Below are 20,890 nucleotides of genomic sequence, written 5' to 3' on the forward strand. Positions count from 1 at the left end.
GCAGTAGCTTTCCACTGCTGCGTTTAGTGTTTTAAAGAGCAACTGCTCATTAAATTGAATTCCTTCGGTATGTAAGTAAGCAGGTACTTGTGGGTCTAAGAGGCTGGCTTGTTTGACTTGCTCGTTACTGTCCTGTTTTTATCACTTGTGTTTCGGGGGCTTCACTCTATTGAGGCAAGGGTTCCACAGTAAAGGGTTGGTATGGAAACCCTGTAAAGCAAAAACAGCTGACTGTGTAGAAGAAGAAAAGATGGGTGGGGGAGTGGGGGGGGTCCACTGTTTTTGGCAGGCAACATCCTCTGCCACACACATTCAAGTGGCTTATTGTGACCAGGAGTGATTAGCCTTTATTTTTTTAGAGCACCAACTTCAGAGTACAAGTTTTTTTTTTATATATGTGAATTGTTTTTGTTGCATGTAAATGTTAGTGTGCTATGCCCACTGAGGGGCATGGGATGTTAACCAAAGCCTTCAGAGGTGAAAAGCTAGTGTATTAACCCACTGCATCACTAAAGCCCTTTTCTTAAGATGCTTGCTAGCCCTTTCAAAAACAGGGAATCTCCTTTTTTTTATTTATTTACTTTTATTTATTTAATTTTAAATAAAGTGTCCAACATCTTGGTCCATATTCATATAGCATTAGCATACAGGTGCATTTACTCGCTTTAGGTTTGAAGGGCAGTTATTCTTACTGTATAAACAATGGTAATGCAAGATACTCAACATTTTCAGCAGAGGCTTTTGTGAAAGAAGTGGTTTGCCTTTTACTTTGTTTTATCATTTACTTTGTTTTATTACTATATTACAAGATCTATCAAAAACAAAATAAACCACTTCAGTAGCCAATGTAAATAGATCTGTTGATTTTACAGTCTCCCCCCCCATGTTTGTTTTATTGCAGGGTTGATCCTTTGTATTCAGTGCATGGAACAGCTTTGCTATCTGACAAGTGCTGGATGATGAAGGACATGTTCCTGATGGATGGGAGCAGGATGGGGTTGTGGAAGAACTTATCTTTTGTTGCTTGGCTTCTTGTAACGGCCCTGGGGTTTCTGGTGTCTGCTGCTGGTAAGTATAGAACAGCTATGATATAAAATTAAGTAGTAGAGTATTGCAGTATTAATATGCTTACATCAGAAGTGCTGAGGCTATAGTGTGTGTCTTTTTAATGACAATCACAATTGCACCAATTGACTATTTCAGAAGGCTTCCTGATTGCACTGTGTTGACTGGCTCACTGGTGTGAGTCTTATTGTCTGGATAAACCCAGAATGATTCGCGCAATACAACAATTAGTCAGTTTTAAAACGAATGCTTATTAGTTACAAAACAGCATGCAATATGAAAAAGGCATAGTTAGCAATTTCAGAGACAACAGAAGAGTGGAGCAGTCTAACAAAGGAGCTCTAAATAAGCCTTTTTATACCTAACCTGTGGTTACATCATTCTTCAACCATTCTTTCTTCTTGTTAGTGTTTTCCAGTATATGAGCAGATCATTCACAATCATAGAAAGTCATCACTTGCAACGTAAAGAAACTAAAAAGATGAGTTCTACAGTGCTGTGCACACGCTGGGAATAACCAATTGGTGCAGTCCTCTCCTACTGCAGCACCTTGTCCTTGATGACTGTTCTGTAATCATCCCTTAACGAGCCTTATTAGGATTTGCAAGCTCTTCTCTGAGGTATACAGTTATCACTAGCCATGTGCTTTGGGGAGATATCTGAGTGAGCCTCTCTTATACTGTGATACCCTTTGAACTGCTGGAACAGCTTGCATTCTGGTTAGCAAAACAGTCTGCCGTTGAGGTCACAACCTCCTCGGCAACGAGTGGGCGGGATTTCCTGTTTCTTGGCACAGCCAACTGACTGCAAAAGAAGAGGGCTTGATTAGACTGGTGTGAGCCCACTTTATGAAAACCTGCCTGAGGTTTACAGTCTGGGATAAAGAAAGCGTTTGAGAAATCATAATGTATTATTTAAAAAAAACATCCCCTACTCTACATTCATGTTTTGTTGTTTCCTTCCTAGTTATGTGAAATTAGTAGTTTTGTTTTTGCTTTTATTAAAAATTCTGCAAAATTAGCAGCACTGGGGTGAAAAATGTTTAATGCCTTTGTATACAACCTGGTTTCCAATTTTCTGCAAACATCATGCTGTAGAATTAATGAAGTGTACTTGTGTTGCTTTAAACCAGGCCGCATGCATCACTGTTGCATGTAATGATTCAAATAGCTTTATTTGTTTATTTTTTGGTTTAACTGATTTATACCGCAGGGTGCTTTAATTTATTTTCTTTTCTATATCTCTTTAGTAAAGAGGTTATGTAAAAGATATTACTTTTTTTTCCTAGACGAGCTGCCCACATTCACAGTGCAACCCATGTCTGCAGTCCAAAAGCTGGGTGGTCCGGTCACACTGAGGTGCCGAGTCGAGCCCCCTACTGCCAACGTGAGCTGGAGGCTGAATGGACATGAGCTGAGAGACTCCAACGCCAGCCTAGAGGTGCTGATCCAGCCGGAGGCTCTCATCATCCCGGCCCTGAGCAACCTGACCATTGGCCGCTACCAGTGCATCGCTAGGACTGCGATAGGAGCCAGCGCAAGTGTTTCTGCCACAGTCACTGCTGCCAGTATGTAGCTGTTGTGCTTTCTTTCTGTACTTTAACTAATCAGGGGTGAGCAGAACATTCCCCTATAGGATCATTGCTGCAAATGCAGTGTTTCTCATTGGGTGGCACAATGTTCAATGAAAAAAGAAGTCAGTTACAACATTTGCATTACCAGTATTTCCTAATAAATCTAAATAAATGTTTCCTAGGTTATCGGTCAATCAATCAATCAATCTTTATTTTATATAGCGCCTTTCTAGTGGACCACATCACAAAGTGCTTTACAAGGTGCAGCAACAATAAAATCCATAATACTTTAAATACAGAGAAATGCATAATACATGATATACAGTAAAAAAAAACAAAAAAAACAATGCATAAAACAATACAGTGAAAAATGCATAATACATTAAGTACAGTGGAAAGGTTTTTTTGATTGGAGTCCTGAATGATCAAAGTCTTTTTTTTAGCTTTTAATTTTTAAAAACAAACATTTTTTAACCCATTTAGTGAGTTTTACTTAAACCGCAGGGTTCCTTCCTCTGCGGCTCCGCTAGCCTGAAGTTGGCAGTGATAGGAGGGTACTAAAATAGCAAAAATAAACACTGGGGTATATAAGTGTAAGAATATATAAATAATCCGAACAGGAGAAGAAGGAATCCAGTTATTTAATGCGAGTGGCTCCTGGAAAAGGCTTTGTCTCTGCGGCAGTCTCTTGTCATCGAAGCAGTAATCAGAACTGAAGGGTTCAGGCCCAGGCCGAAGGGAATGAGTGCGAGCCGAGTAATCCAATCCCTGGGCCGGGGTTTTGTGGGGGCTGAGCGATGGGGGCTGTCATTATAATCGCTGCGGCCGGAGACTCTGGGCCCAGTGGTCAGATTGAGTTACCTACTGTGCATTCCAGAGAAATTAGAAAAGGTTCATCAGGCATAAAGGAATGTATTGAAGCAAATGCTGAAAAATAATTAAATGAAAACCAATAGGATATTCATTTAGAATTCATTTTATGTAAGAGATTGGTTTGAGCTACCTATACGTGATGTACACAGCTGGATTACATTTATTAATTATTTATTTTTTTGGGGAGCATTTTACAGCAGTGGCTGTGCTGAGAATAGAATTTATTGGTACTGGAAATTGCTCTAAAAAACAGTTGTGGCTTATCAAGCCCTAAATCGGGACCAACTGGTGAAACTCTGATGTAGTGCTGTTCCAGAGAGGTTTGAGTTGAGATAGGAACGTTTTGATGTTGCCTTGAAGTGAACGCTGCTTGTATTAATCCTCCTTAAGCCAAGGCTTGTATTCATCTCCTCTAGTCTGGGTGAACTGGTACAGTGAAGCATGGAACCGAGGAGTTTCTGAAAGAACCCTTCTCCTTAAACACTCAACTTGTATGACTGTTTTAAATACTGCATGATGGCAGTAGCAAAGTTTGACCCGGTACTTTTAATTCATCACCTTCAGACACTGTTTTTAGATTTGACCACTGATGTGATGTTTTAAATTCAAAGTGTATTTATTCTCATTCGATTTTATTGTTTTATCCACTTGACTGGGTTGGGTTCAATAACATTGGGCACTGTTGCCTGGATCTATTAAGAGCACTGTGTACACGGCATATAGAGAATACAGTATATTAAGGGTTTGTAATGCTGGCTGTCCTTCCAAATTGTTATGAAATGCTTTGCTTCACATATATTATCTGTATACAAGCATTGGTCTCTGCAGTGTGGTCCAAAACCTATTAAAAGTAATTGCTTTTCTGTATTTTATTGTAGTCAAGATTTAAAACGCACACACTTGAATTTTCATTATTGGTGGTCCGGTTTAGACAAGCAAGTGATTTATTGTCTCTGCTGCAGACGTTGAGTCAGTCACAATGTCTCCAGGCCTCAGCCAGAAGCGTAGTGAGTGATGTTGCTGACATTTACGGCTTATGAGAACCCATTTTTCCTGGCATATAGAAATGTTGGCAACTTTCTCCTGAAGAAAAAAAAAAATAAAATAAATGATCTCTCTTCAGTGAGATAAACACTGCCGACGGGTATTTGGAAAAAACAAAGTGAACATCATACCACCCCACAGTGTCTGGTCCTGTATTTGTATTCCAGTAATGTGATGGCAGAAGTGGAACGCGCAGAGAGGCCTGCTGTTGTGACTGCTACATAATGAATCTGCAATGAGACACTCTTGACTCGATCTGTAATAGAACCAGGGACACTTTTGATAGGCAGGTTGATCTACAAAAACCAAGGCACAAATATGTTGCTGTCTACACAGTTATGAAATCCGTTAGCTGTGTATATGCCAAACACATTGACTTCTCTGTAATGTTATGGAATTATTGTTTCTTTTTTTCAAAATTTTGTTGTGCCCCTGATAGAAAATGGTTTGAGATTATGTCACTGTTACTTTCCAGCTACTGGCAATGAGATCCTGGGGAGTTTACATCAGAATGGGGGATGAAGTTGTTTGGGGTTGCATGCACATCTGTGTATTTCTGGTGGTGTCCCTACTGAATTAAGTTAGAAGGTGCTAAATGGAAAGTAGGCGCTTTCTGTTCCCTTTTTACCCTTTTATTTTGCTGTATTTGCAGTGGAAATGGTACGGACGTACTCCAGAGAGACTCTGCCGGCCTCTTCCTGAACTCTTGGAAATACAATTCCCTCCCTGGTTGTCTTTGAGGATTAATGATATTTATAAAGTAGTTCAACTTTTTTTTTCTCCCTTCATTTTTAATGTCTGGTTGCCAAGGTATTCCCAAAAAGTATTAAGGATTATAGATCATAAATCATTTTTGCTACTTGCAGAGAGGAAAAAAAGGAGAAGGGCAAAGGGGATGTAGTCTTCAAAAGAATTTGAACTCTGCGCCTTAATGCACGCAGAAGGAAAAAACAGCCCCTCTCTTTTGGGAATTGGTTCAGACAAATCCTTAAGTTAGATATCATTTTTTTTTCTTCTAATATTTATTTTTTAAAGAAACCTTACTTGGATTAGGAATTTAAAAAAGAAATACACTAATATAAACATCTATGTTCAGGGACTGCAAATAACAAAATATTGTAGTCTTCCATGTCTTGAAGTATTAATGCTTGATCATTTCTTGCCTTGTGTATACTATTACCTCAGGGGGAGTGATTCCTGAATGATGTTCTGATTGCATTCTTCATAATGTTTCTCTGCTTGTCTCCATTCATTTTGTTTACTGTGCCGATATTTAGTTGAATTCACTTGAAGTCTGACTCTCTTACCCTTTTAACCCTACCTAAGTAATGTTCAGAAAATGTGGATATGAAATTATCTGAAAATGCCCTCTATATAAAACTAGCAAGGCTATTGGTTCCATTTCTTGATTTCTGCTGTTTTCCTGCCTCAGTGACTGGGTGTAGGACTTGGACCAGAGCATGTGGAATATTAGGTCTTGGGATCATGCCTGCACCAATGAAACTTCTTGCTAGTTATTGGTTAAAGACCATTTGTACTCGGTTGTGTTTTATAGCCCATTCCAAACCAGGACCTTGCTCCAACCAGGTTCTAAAATACTTACTTGTCCAGGACCTGGCCTGGAACAGATGGAAAGAGCCACAGTGGAGAACCAAAGCTTGAGACTATTCTGTAAAGAGAAAAATAAATGTTGTAGTAGTTTTTTTTGTTTTTGTTTTTGTTTGTTTGTTTTAAAATGAATTTCCACACTCAATCTCTGTTCTGATATTCACCTACAGTCTTTTGGCACTCGAGTTTCTTTTGCTCAGGAATGTGGGGGTGTAGAGTCTTTAGGGAGATGGTGAAGGGTTTCAGAGGGGAGAGCTGTAAAAACAGTAAGCAGATGGATTCCTCAAGCAGACCAGAAGGCAGGTGGTGTGTTGCATCAGTGAGAAGTCTCCCCCATGAAACCTGAGCCTTTCAAAGAGGCGGCCTGCTTTCTGTTTTTCTCATTTCTCTTTAAATGAGATGCCCTGTGGAGCCATGTACAGCCTAGAACAGGAGTGGAGATAAGAGACGAAGGCATGACGGAGTACCTGTCCCTGGACACCGGGTGGGGGAGTCCACACAGGAGGAGAGCCTTCAATTGTACTGACTGTTGAAAGTGCATGGTCTTCTAGGGGGCTCTGGTTGATGTCTTTATCTGCAGGAGTTTCTCAGAGGCAGCACAGGGCTGAGGTTGAGAAGTGAGTTCAGAACTTTAAACTCGCAGCTGGGGAACAAGCAAGTTCACATAGACAGAATGTGTTCATACCACTGGAGCTAGGTTGAGTAGTGTGTGTGTGTGTGGTGTGTTTTTTTATATATAAATACTTGTCTCAGGCCCCCTTTTTAAGTACAAGTCAATCTGTAACCTAAACAAGATGCATTTTCTATAAGTGCTAAAATCAAAAATCTGTGAACGCATGAATATTTTTACTACTCCGGTTGATCTCGGTAAATTCTTTTGTACCTGCAGAGGGCAGATTGTCTTGCTGCACCCAGCTTTTCCAAGTTTAGCTAGCCATTCATCCAGTTAAGCTTTGATGTAGTTACATGTTACAGAACAGCAGTCAAAACATTTTTAATTGAACAGATTCAGAAAATACGAGATGCAAGTTAAGAGTCTAAAAACAAAAAAAAAACTTGGCTCGCAAATGGAAGCATACACTTTAATATAAATATTACATTTCAGTGCTATGTATAGACCACCACTGTGTTTTCTCATGTTAGATGCACAAGCATTCTTTATTCTTGAAGGCATTTTCCCATGGTGGCCTTTCAGTGTACCTCTCCCCATAGCTGGACCCCCTTCCCCCACACCACGTCCCCTCCATTGAGGTTAGAGGGTAATTTAGTCTCCATGCCTACTCAATCAAGGGCCTCTTTCTAACCAGAGCCTGTCAGTTATGCTGATATGGTTGCCGACGGCTGGCTGTGTTGTGCTGTGTACTCGAGGACCCCTGGGACCATCGTTAAGCTTCCCTGCACTTATTCCAGTGCCTAGCAGGCAAAACTAGTTTTCTTTTTCAGAAACCTGATAGTAGCACTGTGTCAGCATGGGGCACACTCCCCCCCTAAAATATTGAGGGCTAAAGTGGCTACACTGTTTGGGTTACAGATATTTGGAATTGGTGTCTTTTATTACATTGGGAATCGCACAAAATCACTTGTAGCAGAGCTACAACTAACAAACTACATTCTCTATATCTGCTTGTTGTACGGCAACGGTTTTAGAAAAGGCTTTTTATTGTTCTAGTTTTCTAATTACTTGCTGCCGACTAGATCCATTCTAAAAGGTAGAGCTCCTTTTAAGTTACTGAACTTGCTGTCACCAACCATGTTGTGTAATTCTTTCTCCAGAGCTGCGGGATTTCGAGGCAGATGACCAGCATGAGATCGAGGTGGACGAGGGGAACACCGCTGTCATAGAGTGTCACCTTCCTGAGAGCCACCCTAAGGCTCAGGTCCGCTACAGTGTCAAGCAGGAGTGGCTGGAGACTTCCAAAGGTGAGCCAGAGCACACAGCAGGATTCCAAACCGGGGGCTGCCATAGCCATGCTGAACTGCAGCACAAAGCTTCACCATCAGCTCTGCGGATCTAAACTAGAAACGGATTATTTCAGCTGCATCTTCATTTCCTCTTTCTTAATCTATAGTAGAAAAACAAGTTGAAACAAATATTAGTTAATTCCTAGTACTAATGAATCAAATCATTTAAACTGCAGCAGAGGTGTTTTATATATATATATATATATATATATATATATATATATATATATATATATATATATACTTGGTGGTCCAAAGCACATGTCCTCCAAATACTACCTCCACTATACACCAAAGTCATTGTATTTATCTTGCTCTTATTGTATTACTTGTACTGTAACACTTGAAATGTCGCCCTGGATAAGGGCGTCTGCTAAGAAATAGATTTATTATTATTATTATTATTATTATTATTATTATTAATACAGCAATGTCTGACTGCCTTGTTTAAGTCATGCTATCCAGGTAATCTCAAACAGTGCCTGTGAATAACTTGAGTGTGCTTAAAATTCAAATACAAATGTCTCCTCTCTCTCTCTCTCTCTCTCTCTCTCTCTCTCTCTCTCTCTCTCTCTCTCTCTCTCTCTCTCTCTCTCTCTCTCTCTCTCCTTTTTCTCTTTCTTTTTCTGCCTGTCCCGTCTCCAGGGAACTACCTAATCATGCCGTCCGGAAACCTCCAGATTGTCAACGCCACTCAGGAGGACGAGGGAACCTACAAGTGTGCTGCCTACAACCCTGTGACCCAGGAAGTGAAAACATCCTCCTCCTCAGACAGGCTGCGTATCAGACGTAAGTGCCACACAACATTGGGGGGCGGGGCTCGGACGAGGAGCACAGATAAATGTTTGTTTTACAGTAGGATTATGATCATTTCAACCTACAGTATGAAAAACAACCTAATTTGCCCTCTCTGCTCACTCCCTCAGGCTCCACATCGGAGGCCGCTCGCATTATCTACCCCCTGGGAGCTCAGTCCATCATTGTGACGAAGGGGCAGAGCCTGGTGCTGGAGTGTGTGGCGAGTGGCATCCCACCTCCGCAGGTGACCTGGTCTAAAGACGGGGCAGGTCTCCACCAGCAGAACAAGACCCGCTTTCTTCTGAGCAACCTGCTGATCGACGCCACCAGCGAGGCAGACTCGGGCACCTACAGCTGCCAGGCTGACAATGGCGTCGGGGAGATCGGCGCCGCCTATATATTCTACAGCGTGCAAGTGCTCGGTAAGCAGAATGCTTATGTAGTCTTTTGTATACCCAACACCGGGATTAGTTTCAAAGGGACTTTTCCATGACTGTTCAGCGAGCTTAAAAAAAAAACAAAAAAAAAACAAAGGTACCAGCTCTCAGTAGCTGTATGCTAGGAAAATTGAATTAAGGATCCCTGTTTGAAATAACATTAAATTCTGGGCATTGTGTTTTAGTAGGTTTTTCTTTTGTCTTGAAGTCAAACAGCTGTTGTTAATAATACAGCAGATTTACTGGTATTTCATTTTGTTTTTAAACACTTTTTTTATTAAAACATTCAAATTCAGCCAACCATCAACTTGTCTTGGTTCATCATATTGTTTTTTTTTTCTGTAAGTGGTAATTGTGACTGGCATGTTATCATAGAGGCAATATTGAATTGATTTGACTGATATTTATAATTATTATAGAAGCAGCCAATGGTACAGATCTTCATTTTTTTTTTTTTAAATCAGTGCTACATTAACACTGGAACATCATCATGGAAAGAGTAAGCACATTGCGCTGGAATGCTCTGTGTTTTTTGTTGCAGAGCCCCCGGAGGTGAGCCTGGAGCTGCAGCAGCAGTTTGTGCCCTGGGGTCAGAATGCTCGCTTCAGCTGTAGTATCCGAGGGAACCCGCTGCCCTCAGTGGTCTGGCTTCGCAACGCAGCGCCCCTCTCCCAGTCGCAGCGCCACCGCCTGACCAAACGTGTTCTACGTGTCTTGAATGTGGGACCGCAGGACGATGGCATCTACCAGTGCATGGCTGAGAACGAGGTGGGGAGCTCGCAGGGTGCTGCCCGTCTCATCACAGTCCCGGCCGGTGAGTGGAGATACTGCAGCAGTGTTACTAATGTTTCAGTTCTAAAACTAGAGCTTTCAAAACCCCATTGCTGTTTACTTCACACTGTGTTACTTAACCCTATATGTTTTTAATTTGGTACAGAATAAATGGGATTAAAACAAAAAAAATATATATATATATATATATATATATATATATATATATATATATATATATATATATATATATAATCACAAGACTGGGTATATTTACTGTGGGATATATTTTTGTTATCTCACACGAGTGGGATAACATGCTTACCGTGACTAGTTTTGAATGTGTCATTTGTTTACATTCCAATCCAGCAGTGTGCTGCTGAAATTCAGGAGCTGCGTGTCAGTAGTTCAAACAATACTGATTGTGCCTGCGTTTGACATCCAAAGTTTAATACTGGTAACAGTAGGAAACAACAGAGTTTAGTGAAGAAATGCCAGTTATCGATCTGACTACTCCTGGCTTATCTGAGCAGCCTGTAGCCCTTTCATTAAAACCAGAGAGGATGTAAATTGACACCGAGCTCAAGGTTCTATCTAAAGACAGTTGCAAAGAGGACATAATGAAATTAATCTGCAGCGAAGCATAGTCTGTTGACAATAAAAGGTAAAGAAGTGGCAGATTTAAATAATCCCTGAATTAATTTATTTAATCTAAAAATATATAGCCCTATAGCCTGGAGGTCGCTGGTTCGAATCCAGGCTATTCCACTGCTGACCATGGATGGGAGTTCCAAGGGGTCAGCGCACAATTGGACGAGCGCCGCCCGGGGTGGGGGTGGGGCTTAGGTCGGCCAGGGTGTCCTCGACTCACCGCGCACCAGCGACCTCTGTAGACTGGATGGGTGCATGCAGGCTTGCCTGTAAGTTGCCCAGAGCTGTGTTGCCCTCCTACCCTGTAGCACTGGGTTGGCTGCATGGCGGGCCTGCAGAGTAAAAAAAAAAAAAAAAAAAAAAAAAAAGCAGTCGGCTGACGGCACACGCTTTGGAGGACAGCATGTGTTCGTCTTCACCGCTCCTGAGTCAGCGCATGGGTGGTAGCGGTGAGCTGAGCCTAATAATACAATTGAACATTTCAATATATTGAATACTGAATGATTGTTTGTGGTATACGGTTTATATTCCCCTTAGTAATATGTCCTTGCATAAACCACTCTGCCCTTAATATCGGCTGTTCATACCTTAATTTTACATGTACTACTATAAATATTACACACATCTCCAAATTCACTACCACTGTAGTGCATGTAAAATTAAGATATGATGAGGCGATATTAAGAAAATGCAGTTCTTGTTGAAGCTCAAGTTGAATGGGATAGCTTGCAGCTGGGGGGTGTTGGCAATGTGAATGTAATTTATGAAATTATCTTCCTACTGAACTTTCAAATCAATCAATTAATGTCCCTTTCCACATAAATATCAAACAGTTGCCTTTGCCCTTAATATTAAATCATCACTGTGGCCAATTATTTTAAAGTGTGAACCCTCTTTCTTGCAGAAAAACTCCCAACTCAAATCATAAAGCCTGTCAATCCAGACAAAATCCTGAGGGACAAGGCCTCGCAGAAGCCTCGCCCAACACTGCCAGTCGTTCCTATAAAGTGCCCTGTAGACGCAGGGAAGGTGTCGCCTGCTGAAGCTCCCATCATCCTCAGCTTACCCAGGACTACAAAATCGGACTCTTATGAGTTGCTATGGAAACCAAGGGATGGGGGGTCACCTGTACTGGAGTATATTGTCAGGCATAGAAAGGTAAAGAAGAAAAAAATAAGAATCATTCTTGGATTCAAAACTGTAAAGAGACTAAGTCAAGTAGAAAAATATCAGCTGGGCATTTAGTGTACTGATTAAATGTGTATGGGATATGTGGTGGTGGTGTTATACTAGTGAGAGTTCGGTGTAAACAGCACCCATTGTAAATGATGAGTCTGTGAATGCTGGGTAATTATGAAAGGGGGAAGGTTTCTGTCTAGTTATGTTAGCTATGGTTCCAATACAAAACTGATTTTATAATTCAAAGAACACAAAAATTTTTAAATAACTGTAATAGAAAAAATGTACTTAGAATAAAGGGGCAGTTGTGACATGTAATGAAATGCCCATGTAAATGCTGTATCTCTTACAATATGTATTTCTGTACTTTTCACCATCAGGCCACAGACTCCACTGATGACTGGACTGTAACCAGTATCCCAGGTAACCTGCACAGACTAACCCTGGTCAAGCTGGACCCATCCAGCCTGTACGAGGTGGAAATGGCAACGAAAAACTGTGCAGGGCTCGGGCAGGCAGCCATGATGACCTTCAGGACAGGTAACTGTCCCTATTTTAATGTCATAATAAAGATGAAAATACTTGTAGTCTCTGTTCTCAATTAGCGAGAAACTGATGCCTGTAAAAGCCCTGAATTAAACTTGTTTTTTATACTAGTTTGTAATGTTAAATGAGGGTTTTTTTTTCTTAAACTACAAAGCATTTAAAAAAATGTTTGCGTACGTGTGTGCGTGTAGCTCGTTTGAATAACCGTCTGTCTGTGTGTCTCTTTCAGGTCGCAGCAGCGGGCCTGAAAAGATCCTCAATGATGATCCGTGCTCCAGCAGCCAGAACCCCAGCCCATCAGATAACGCTTGCCTGTCTCGTACGTCTCGCCCCGTTTACTCCCTTATATCTTCTTGTGTGTAATTATATGTATATATATTTTAGTTTTTGTTTTTATATAATCTTACCTGTATTGGCTCATTCCTGCGTGCATCATGGATTTTTTAAAACTACTAAACCAGGGATCATGCTTGTTCCCTTTCAGGAAGTAAAATGGGAATTCTATAATATAGTAAAACAGCTGTATGCCTGCTCAAGGGGGTACATGGAAATTGATTAAACTGGACGCCATGGCCAGCGTTCACTGTTGCATGTCCACAGGCAGTCGGCTCCACTCCTTGCATGCAGGTTGTCTACTTCCATACTAATTGAACTAATCCTGGAATTCCAAGCATATTTATCTCTGCTGCCTGTGGGAGGGACATTTCTTATCAGTGATTTATCCCTGGCAACAAAATAAAAGCTGGAACATTGCTACAGATGGTAATTTCAGCTATGTAATGGTCTAAAAACAGACAGATCATTTGCGAATATTGCCAAACAATTTTCAACTGCTTGTAAATTTCAAGCTGGAACGAAAAGCCCATTCAATTCACCCTTGCATTGAAAATAACACTTTCTTTTCTGTGGTGTTAACTCTAATAGATGTGTGTATTTTCTGTCCTCTCTCTCTCCTCTCTCTCATACGTAGGATAATCTGACAGTAAGTGTTCTGCATGTAGTTGTGAGGAGTGCCCTTGTGATTTGCTTGTTACTGTATGTGTGGTTGATTAGACCAGGGCCAATGCGGATGTTGCACTGTTATCCCAACAAACATTGAGGCAAATGTGTGAAAATACTGCACTGAAGCTGTTTATTGGCTGGCTTGGCAAAAAAACAAACAAAAACAAAAAATAAAACACCTATAGGCCATATTTATAAAGCTTTTGCGTGTATCTGTACTGGCTCTAAAGTTTATTTAATTCCGTGATTTAATAGTATGATAGCATCAGTCAACCTTTTCCTTCTTTTACAGTAAATACATTGTCTGAAGGATTTCTTTTTTGGCTGAGCAATGCATCATTGAAGATCACTTGCGACTGCTTGGTTTTATTTTAGTTTCTTTTAAGCCGTTATATGAAGTTCATTTTCAAATGGACTCGTCCTGTCCTGCTCCTCCAGCTCCCGAGGCCCCTGACCGGCCCACCATCTCCATGGCCAACGAGACATCGGTCTATGTGACGTGGATCCCGCGCGGTAACCGTGGTTTCCCAATCCAGTCCTTCTGCGTTGAGTACAAGAAGCTGAAGGGCGGAGACTGGACACGGGCCACCAGCAACATCCCTCCCTCCCGGCTCTCTGTCCAGATCTCTCAACTTGAGAAAGGTCAGGCACTGGACCAGTGTTGTGCAATATAAGGACAAGAACCGTGTGGTCATACTGCTTCTGCTTCTATATGAAGAAAAACAGACGCGCTGTACCAATAAATATTTCTTTAGAAGTGTAATAAAATAAAAAAAATATGAATCTTGTCCTTTTTTAAATAAAAAGACACAAAACAAGGAATATGCCGTGACCCGAATGCACTGTATCTCTTGAGTTATGTCCTTTCTATATGAATGCCTACAAAGTATGCTTCTCGTTGTTTTATGCAGGCGACTCCTATAAGTTCCGGGTGCGTGCAGTGAATATCCTTGGGGAGAGCCGGCCCAGCACTCCCTCCAAGCCCTATGTGGTTTCCAGCAGTCACCGCGTCGCGGTCGCTGGGCCTATCGCGGGACCCCACATCACCTACACCGAGGCTATCAATGAGACAACCATCATGCTCAAATGGATGGTAAGTAAATGTGTGTTATTTTTAATTGTCATGAAACTCAATTTCTCTTCAGAGTATCATGTTTCCAGACCAGGCTAGTTTTCTGTTACAACAAGCCACACGTTTTAAATGGGAGCACTGGCACTGATACAGGAAGAAGCACAATTTGCCTACACTTTAATGGCATGAAACTAAAAGGGATTTTGGTTAACTTTTAAACAGAATAAATTTGACTTTAAACTTAAAAAATGTTGGTGATGTATTTTAACTGTCCAATCCTTTGTCTCCCCGTCCCCCTGAAGTATACATCTTCCTTTAACAACAACACTCCAATCCACGGGTTTTATATCTACTACCGGCCGACAGACAGCGACAATGACGGCGATTACAAGAAAGACGTGGTCGAGGGTAAGAAGGCTCCTTTATACTGTGCAAGCTGACTGGATGGTATCATCCCCAGCTCTATAGTGGCTGGCAGCGTTACACAACAAACAAAACGCTTACAGTATGAGGGTATTACAAATGCACACTTATTAAAGCCACTTCCACTGGGAAAATTAGGTTTATGATGCCATTCATGCATTGGTTTTTGTTGTAGTATCAAACCTGAAAATGCAGGTGGAAATGTATATTGTACCTGTTTTTAAATTTAAAAATGTAAACTTATTTGTAAAAGGGAGAAAATGGGTTGCCATATTAATTAATGTGTGTGTGTGTGTGTGTGTGTGTGTGTTTTAATTTGCAATGTGTTTTATTAGGGTGAGGTAGTTTGGCTGATCATACGTTCAAATATAAATAACAGTTTTATTTTAAAAACTCTGCCAGGGTTCAATTTTTAAAGCTCTTTGTTGTACTGAAAGGTTCTGACTGTTCAGTTCTGTTCTGTGTCGTGCCGAGTCCAGGATATTAACACATTGCTTGTTCCGTTTCCCATTCAAGGTGATCGCCACTGGCACTCCATCGTCCACCTCATGCCAGAGACCTCCTACGACATCAAGATGAAGTGTTTCAATGAGGGCGGGGAAAGCAAGTACAGCAACGTCATGATCTGCGAGACCAAAGGTGAACAGTTTTTTCATTTTGAAAAAAATGTAAGAATTTGGACTTGCTGCGTTTGTTTTTAGATTGTAGTATTGTATAACAGCACAGTACCAGCACTAAACTTTTTGTATCTCCCTAGCTCGCCGGTACCCACGTACCACAGCCCGTCCGGTGTCTCGTCATCCTAATGCAGGCCATAGAGAGGTGCCAGCAGTAGCACGCTCCAGTGATCTTCCCTACCTCATTGTCGGCGTGGTGTTGGGTGCCATCGTCTTCATCATCGTGGCTTTCATCCCATTCTGTCTGTGGAGGGCCTGGGCCAAACAGAGTGAGTATTGGAATTACAAGTAGCCAGTGATCCCTGCAACAGAAACCAGAGTAGCTGCAAAGTAACTGAGAGATAATCAGGTAAGCCTTGTTTGCAGCTCCCTGGGTAAACTACTTGCTTCCCTGACACCTATAAATGAGAAGCAATCCAAAATATTGCTTATTAATAAATAAATACATTAGTTTTGTACTGTGTATTTAAAATGCTTTACATGGATATGGTCTATTTAAACCTCTTTTACAATGATGACCCTGTGGACCCAATGGACAGCTTAGATATTGGGAAACTTTCTCAGGGACTTGTCTGTTATTGTACACCAATGGTACTGTCTCCTGTTTTCTAGCAATAATTTTATTTCATGTACATTATACAGCGCCGAGTCAATTCGTCAGAATGGGTAAATGATTCAATTAAATTGTTTTATTTTTTATTTCATGTAGTATTTAAAATGACTCCTATATTCAAATTGGGCGGACTAGCAAAATTAAGATTATTCATCCTCTTCTAGAGCAAACGTCAGACCTGGCATTCCCGGCTGCCAGCCTGCCAGTGTCCTCGTGCCAGTACACCATGGTGCCTCTCCAGGGGTTGGCTGTGCCCAATGGGCACTGTGCAGCTGACAGAGCCACCATCGCGCTCAATGGGGGTCATCACCCACTGTCCAGGAACGACTACACTACCTCTGGAAAACACCTGAACTACTGCCTTGGTGGGCTGCACCAGGTAGACTGCTGCATTTCTTCTTCTTATGTACATGAGTTCTCTCTAATTAGAGGGCTGGCAAATCAATTAAGGCCTGAATTAAATCTGAATTCACACAATATAAGCTTGGAAGTGCTGACCGTAACAATGCTATGACAGTCTCTACTGTACACCTGTTTTTATGGGAATCTCATTAAAACATGTCCAGACTGCAGTGGAGTTGGGGATGGTGTTTGAAATGCTTCAGCTATCACGATGGCGTTAACGCTTTGAGATCAAAGTGAGCGTACAGAACCGCTCAGCAGGTTAAAAGCTCTCCTCTGAGGATTGTGTTTCAGTTCAGGTCCCAGTTGAGAAATCGGGGAAGCTCCTCATGCGTGAATATGAAAAGTTTCTCTGCTGCTCTAATAATATCTTGGTTGTCTTGAAACAATCTTCAGAGAATGTTGTCCGCTGTCTGCTAATCCCTATAGAAGTGTCTACATTTTTTAAACTGTATTTTAGACTTTAGATTTTTTTTTTTTTCGGATGCTTACAGAATTAACTGGAACTTTTTGTAACAAACCACTTTGAAAGTTAAGACTGTGACAGCCAAAGCTATGTGCCCAGTGGTATTGCCAGTGCACACTCATGAAACCAAACGTACCTGTTTAAATGGGGTAGTATAGCTTTGGGGGCAATGAGTGATTGTTAGTCCTCTGTTTCAGGGTGAAATGGAATGCAACAGCTTGCTTCAGGAGAACATGATGTGCAATGGCAGACCCGCAGCGTACCGATATTCTGAACGGTAAGTTCACGTTCACATTAACGTGGAATGCTTTGTATAATTTATGATGTATACTTGGTTTGTTCAAATAACATATTTTTGCAATGCCATGTATTTTGTTTGTTAGGGGGGAGCAACATTAGACTAGTTTGTTTAAAGGGATGGAGACTACACATCTCCTGAAGACCTCTTACTACCTGCATGTCTAGAAGGTTAATCACCAGGGCTGATGTGTAGCAAGCCATCTTTCCTCAGTATGTACTTTGTGTTTTATTTAACCCCAGGTTGCCCGAGCATGACCATGAAGAAAACTCGTTTCTCCCAGACGACTCCACCCACCAGCTTCTCAACACTGGTAATCACCAGGCCAGCAGTGTGTGCCATGTGACAGGGAGTGAGGCCCCATGTTGCAGAATAGAGGGTGCACGGGAGATCAACATGAATGGTGGTAAGAACCCTCCCTGGTGATTTTTTTTTTCCTTCACATTTTTACAAACAGAAATGCACTACAGAGTTCTACATTAGATTTAAAGATTCTCCTAACCGTGTTACTCCCAAGGGACCTGTTTTAAAGATCCTAAGGGGTTTGTTACATTGATCGAAACAGGACCACCAAAATTGAAATCATTAAAAGCCGGGTTTGTGAAAACCAGCATCTATAACAGCATGTGTCTCTCTTTATTTTTCATAGTAAAATGGCAGGCTTGTTCCTGTTTTTAATATGTAAACAGTGACAGTAATCCCCACTTTTAGATCAATTGAATAACCGCTGTCTCTCTTTAAAATCTGTTTTAAAAACTCTGACAGCTGACACTGAGATCTTGGCAAGATTTTCTTTTAATCGTATTTGCAGGTTCGTGAAAATGTGGCACCATAAATTTCTTTTAATGACAAAACCTGCTGCGATGTATAATATAGAGAGCAAGATTTTTGATCCAGCTCTTCTTTTGTATGTAGGCCCTCCTCCGTGCGTTGCTGTTTTAACTCCAGTTGAAGTTGAGAGTCCTGAAACACTCCGGTCTCTGAGCAACTGCTCCACACAGCAGCCCCAGGATTCACCAGGGCCGGAAGTAACCCAGGAAGAAGTGATATTTTCACCCAACACCACCAAGGAGCAGAGTGGGCAGCTACAGAGCAATGACAAGGAGTAACAGACTGCCAGAGAGACTGGGGGAGGGCGGGAGTATTTATTTTTGTATAACAAACATATTTATATATTTATACATTTGTAAATAAATTGGTATGTGTTTTGTTATACAGTTTTATATTTGTATATATCTCAGAAATGTTAAACGAACCCTGTTCTGTACAGGAACTGATCAAATATACGTCTCACTTTACGAAAATATGTCTTCCGAGGACCGTAGTGTCATTGTTTTCTTTGCTGTTATTCACTAGTTCATATTTAAAGAAATAAGTCCTTTTAATATCCATATTAAATTTGGCTAGGACTCCCCCTAATTACCCTTTGAGAAAAATTGGCAACACCCATTCTCTCTTTTCTGCTTTCAAAATAATGTCGAAAGGTGATAAATCTTTCTAAATGATGTCAGAAGCTTAGCTTGTCTGTAAAAGGAGTTCTTTCTATTTTTTTTTTAAACATTAGAATTTCCAAAATTTCACGCTTCAGTTATGAATTATAAAAAACATAACTTGATAAGTTACTGTAGTTTATAAAACTATTGGAAAAAATGTTTTGAGCAGACTGAATTTGTCAGCGTGTAAACAGTTTACTTTAATTGTGTGTTTACTTCACTACACTGATTTTGTAGAGTACTAAACAGTACAACCATCCAATATTAACCTTTCTGATTGTTCTGGTTCCAAGGTTACTTTTAGTGTGAAAAATCTCCATTGCTACATTTCCATAGGCTTTGACTTGAACATCAGAGCTATAAAAAGCAGACACTTAACAAAAAGAAAAGGAGACCATTGACAGGCCTGGTATCTTCTTTAACTTGAGATTTATTTGAACCGAACTCATGAAACATTGATGCTACGGTCCTCGGACAACGCATTGTCCACTACAACGCTTAGAGTAATTTCTGTTTTAAGAAATTACCTTGACGCCTGGACCATGTACACAACTGAAGGGGGATTGGCCGCTGTTTTCTGTGTTGTGGTGATGTATCATCGATCAACCCAAATTTCATTGCATATATAACATGGTTGGCTTTTATGTAAGCCAACCATGTTTCCCCCTTGTACAGTACAGTGCCAGTAAGTGCATAAACTGCAGTGTACTTATTACTGAAATTCTTTGAATGTTGCTGTACGTGCTGTATTCACATAATGATTCATATGTACAGGGCTGACATGTAGTTGGTGTATATCCACGTGTGCATGCTAGACAACGTAGAGTTGATACTGGCACAGAACCATACATGGGGAACACCATGGGGCCATATTCTTTTTGATTTCTGATTTGTGTTTACATTTTTATTTCATAATTAATTAACCATGTAATGTGCACATATGGGCATTTTTATGTTGCGTCGTTGTGTTTCCTGTGGATTGTTCTGTGCCAGCCCAGTACCAACAAAAACAACTATTACCTGCTAAATAAAGCCCCAGCATGTTTGGATATACCTCAAGCTATTTAAAACCAGCCCTGTAAGACAATGCGTGTTCAACCTGGGGCCTAAACAGACTTTTCCTTCAGACCTTGTTGCATCTCAATTATCAGACATTACTAATGTCAGCGTGTATTCACTGTATTTGTGGTTTGCATGGTCAGGGCTTTTTTTTTATATATAGAAAATATATAAAACTATATTCTTAATTGCTGTCATTATTGATATTCTTGTCCGCTAATATTTTGTTAGTGAACTACTTTTTAAAACTCTTACGGTTGCTAGTTCTGAATAATGTTGAATAGAAATCCATCCTTTATGTTGTAAAATCATACCATTGCTGATAATACTGAACTTTCATGCAGAAGGTGTATCGTGTCTGTGGACTGCTAGAATGGTGATATTTTGGCAAGTTTATTTCAAAGCTAGAACCCATGCTGTGGGTTTCTCGGCTTGCTAAAAGTGCTCAATTCTTTAGACATGGAATTGTTGCTTCGCTGTATCGCATGCGCAGAAATGAAGGATGTAGTCTGAATTCTGTTTACCACTCCTGGTAATGTGTAACCTCCTGTACTGATCAGTTATATTGTGTTCTGTCATGTATTAGGCCTGTATGCACTTATGTACAATAGCAATTGCATTTGCAAATACTTTGTCAAAGCAAGTAATGCATGTAAATAAAGCAGTACAAATTAAACAGGTTTTGTTTGTACTTTTGTCTTTGCTTTGCCAGTGATGTATTTTATTGAATAAATGTCTTGCCAGCAGGATCAGCCTGTTAGCTCACTCATTGCTGGATTTTTTTTTTTTTTTGGCAAGTAATGTGAAAAATTAAGAATGTGTTTCTAGCCCATTACAGATGTTCTCTCTTAACCTTCCAGTAAAATGTAGTTTGTTTT

General features: G+C 40.6%; 1 protein-coding gene across 1 annotated transcript in view; it reads left to right on the forward strand.

The window, feature by feature from the left end:
* LOC117405703 (brother of CDO) overlaps window positions 1-20,688 on the forward strand; it is a 39,045-nt gene extending 18,357 nt beyond the window's left edge. The window contains exons 2-19 of the mRNA XM_059028405.1: window positions 902-1,068; window positions 2,354-2,632; window positions 7,937-8,083; window positions 8,771-8,914; window positions 9,052-9,345; window positions 9,902-10,174; window positions 11,687-11,940; window positions 12,342-12,501; window positions 12,737-12,826; window positions 13,948-14,151; window positions 14,421-14,602; window positions 14,884-14,989; window positions 15,521-15,643; window positions 15,762-15,950; window positions 16,459-16,673; window positions 17,360-17,439; window positions 17,703-17,866; window positions 18,376-20,688. Coding sequence (XP_058884388.1) covers window positions 957-1,068; window positions 2,354-2,632; window positions 7,937-8,083; window positions 8,771-8,914; window positions 9,052-9,345; window positions 9,902-10,174; window positions 11,687-11,940; window positions 12,342-12,501; window positions 12,737-12,826; window positions 13,948-14,151; window positions 14,421-14,602; window positions 14,884-14,989; window positions 15,521-15,643; window positions 15,762-15,950; window positions 16,459-16,673; window positions 17,360-17,439; window positions 17,703-17,866; window positions 18,376-18,569 — 3,210 coding nt within the window. The 5' untranslated portion in view covers window positions 902-956 and the 3' untranslated portion in view covers window positions 18,570-20,688. The remainder of the gene's footprint in view (window positions 1-901; window positions 1,069-2,353; window positions 2,633-7,936; window positions 8,084-8,770; window positions 8,915-9,051; window positions 9,346-9,901; window positions 10,175-11,686; window positions 11,941-12,341; window positions 12,502-12,736; window positions 12,827-13,947; window positions 14,152-14,420; window positions 14,603-14,883; window positions 14,990-15,520; window positions 15,644-15,761; window positions 15,951-16,458; window positions 16,674-17,359; window positions 17,440-17,702; window positions 17,867-18,375) is intronic.
* The last annotated feature ends 202 nt before the right edge of the window (window positions 20,689-20,890 follow it).

This window comes from Acipenser ruthenus, chromosome 8 (assembly GCF_902713425.1).
Source record: "Acipenser ruthenus chromosome 8, fAciRut3.2 maternal haplotype, whole genome shotgun sequence".
Taxonomy (NCBI): Eukaryota; Metazoa; Chordata; class Actinopteri; order Acipenseriformes; family Acipenseridae; genus Acipenser; species Acipenser ruthenus.